The sequence below is a fragment of the Alligator sinensis genome, unplaced genomic scaffold (genome assembly GCF_000455745.1).
Source record: "Alligator sinensis unplaced genomic scaffold, ASM45574v1 scaffold1860_2, whole genome shotgun sequence".
Taxonomy (NCBI): domain Eukaryota; kingdom Metazoa; phylum Chordata; order Crocodylia; family Alligatoridae; genus Alligator; species Alligator sinensis.
In genome coordinates this window covers 30,099-32,482 of record NW_005843035.1, presented here as the reverse complement: position 1 = coordinate 32,482, position 2,384 = coordinate 30,099, and the positions used below count along the sequence as shown (strand labels likewise).

General features: G+C 67.3%; 1 protein-coding gene across 1 annotated transcript in view; it reads left to right on the top strand.

The window, feature by feature from the left end:
- Positions 1–1,802: 1,802 nt before the first annotated feature.
- Positions 1,803–2,384, top strand: part of BAD (BCL2 associated agonist of cell death) — a 1,412-nt gene continuing 830 nt past the window's right edge. The window contains exons 1-2 of the mRNA XM_025193250.1: positions 1,803–2,083; positions 2,329–2,382. Coding sequence (XP_025049035.1) covers positions 1,964–2,083; positions 2,329–2,382 — 174 coding nt within the window. The 5' untranslated portion in view covers positions 1,803–1,963. The remainder of the gene's footprint in view (positions 2,084–2,328; positions 2,383–2,384) is intronic.

Genomic DNA, 2,384 nt, shown 5'->3' with positions numbered 1-2,384 from the left:
GAGAGCGGGGGTGGGGGGAGCCCAGACACCTGCGTTCATTGGGAGGGGAGGGGGTCTGTAGGGAGTAGGATACGGGGTCAGGGTGGCAACCTGGGCTCTCATCCTGCTCTGGGGACTGAGGGGTGAGGTCAAGGCAAGGGGGAGCCCGGACACCTGGGTTCCCTGGCAGAGACTTGGGGTCTGGGGGGCTTGGATGCCTGGGATCAGGGGAATGAGGACAGGGCTTGGACGGAGGGTTAGACTTGGGGTGCCACGGTTCCCTGGGAGGGGAGTGGGGTCGGGGACGGGGCTGGGTGACTTATTGGGGTGTCCCGGGGGGCAAAGACCTACAGGTATGGGGGCAGCCTCAGTCTGCGCAGGATGCAGCTGGCTCTGGGGTGGGCAGGCTGAGTGCAGTGGGCTCCAGTTGGCCCTGCTCTGGGGGCCACTCACCATCAGAGCAGACCCGGGCGCTGGTCCCTCACTCCTGGGTCTCTTCTCCAGCTCGGCCTGTCCAGGCCCCACTGAGGGGGTCTCAGGAGACACCCAAATGGGTGGGAGGCCTGTACAATGCTCCTGAGTCCCAACGTCTGTCCCACTCCATCTTTCTGGTGCTCCCTGGTACCAACCATTTCCCTTCAGCCCCTAAGGGAAAGGGACCTTTAAACCAGGCCTAAGATGCAGCCACCTCTGGAGGGAAGTGGGGGCGTCAGGGTGAAGGAGACGGGTCTGGCTGCGGTGCTGCTGCCTCTGGGGTGGAGAAGACTGGGGACACGGGGCTGCCATGCGGCTGGCTCCAGGGTGGACTGCGCTGGCAGCTGAGCAGAACAGAGGCCACTGGCTCTGGGGGGTCATTGGAGCCAGGGATATGGGCTCTGGCTGGATGCGGCTGGCTCTGAGGCAGGTGCTGGGGGATACAGGGCCCGGCTGGATGTGGCTGGCTCTGAGGCGGGTGCTGGGGGATACAGGACCTGGCTGGATGCGGCTGGCTCTGGGGTGTAGCACCAGGGCCGGGGAAAGGAGGAAGAGGCGAGAAGCCGGAGGTGTTTGGCAAGTGCGTTTATTGGGCATTTCCGTAATGGGGAGCGATGCTGGGCACAGGCTGTTCCTCTCGTTACACCCACCTGCCAACAGGCCCCAGGCCAGAGCCGCAGCCTGTCACCCCCACCCTCCCCACCACTTCCGGCAGGGCCCCAGCCCCCTGCCCAGATACCCCTGTGCCAACCTGCCCCATAGACCCGCCCAGCCCCCACCTCACTGCAAGGCAGGATAAGACCCCCACCCTCGCAGACATCCCAGGTGCGGGACCGGCTCCCTGCCCGCCCCGAAAGAACCAGGCCGCAGAGACTCTGTTTCGAGTCCGAGGGCTGAGGCCAGGCCGCCTGGGCTCCTGCGGGGTTGGTTCGGGCGGGGGAGGGGAGGGGGGCTGGGAACCCGGACAGGCGTTCCTGGTGCTCCACACCAGAGCCAGCTGCATCCAGCCAGGGCCCTAAGGAGGGGAGGGGGCTGGGTTCCCCATGGGGGGGCGGTCTCCAGGCTCCCCTCCAGCTCTCGGACTCCGGGGTCCTGAAGAAAGAGGCCTTCCCTCCCGCCCCCCAGCCCTCGGTCGCCTGGGCCCGCCCCAGCACGGAGACCCCCTGTCTAGGTCCTCGGACGCCTGGGTCCGCCCAGGCCGGGGAGGGGGCGGCAGCCGCGAACGCAGCTGCGACTGCGCAAAGTGCGTAGACCCACACGGAAGCTACCGCGCCAACAGTGTAGGCGGTGTCCAGAATACGACGGTCATAGACACAGAAGGGGTAGAGCGCCCGTCGCCACCTTAGGTGCGGGCAAGCGAAGCCCTAGTCCCGCCCGGCCGCGGCCATTATTGTTTGGGGTTGGAAAACCACGCCCCTCCTGGCAGTCACCGCCTTAAGTGCGGGCAAGGGGAGCCCCCGCCCAGCCAACCGGTGACGCCAAAGCGGCGGGGCTTCCCTCGTGACGTTACATGCTGCTATTGGTCCGCTGCGCCTCGCCCCGCCCCACCCTCTCCTTCTTCATCCCTCCCCTAGCGCCGGGGCGACCCCGAACTCGGGGCAGCGCGGACGGACGGAGCGAGAGACCCGGGGTAGCGCGGGCAGCCTGGGGGGGTCCTGGATCTGCGGGGGTCCCAAGGGCAGGGGAAGCCCCGGGATCTGGTTGAATCCGCAAATCCAGGGGGGAGCCCAGAGCTTGGGGAGTCCCGGGAGCGGGAGAAGGGCAGGGAGCTCCTCGGATCGGGAGGATCCCTGCGTCTGCGGCAGCTCCCAGGACCGGGGGATCCGCGGATCTAGGATTTGCTAGGATTCGCACCCCCTCGACATTTGCCCCCAGCCCGGCCATGCCGCCCCCGTGAGTATGTTCCGCCTCGAGGAGTTCCCGGAGGAGGA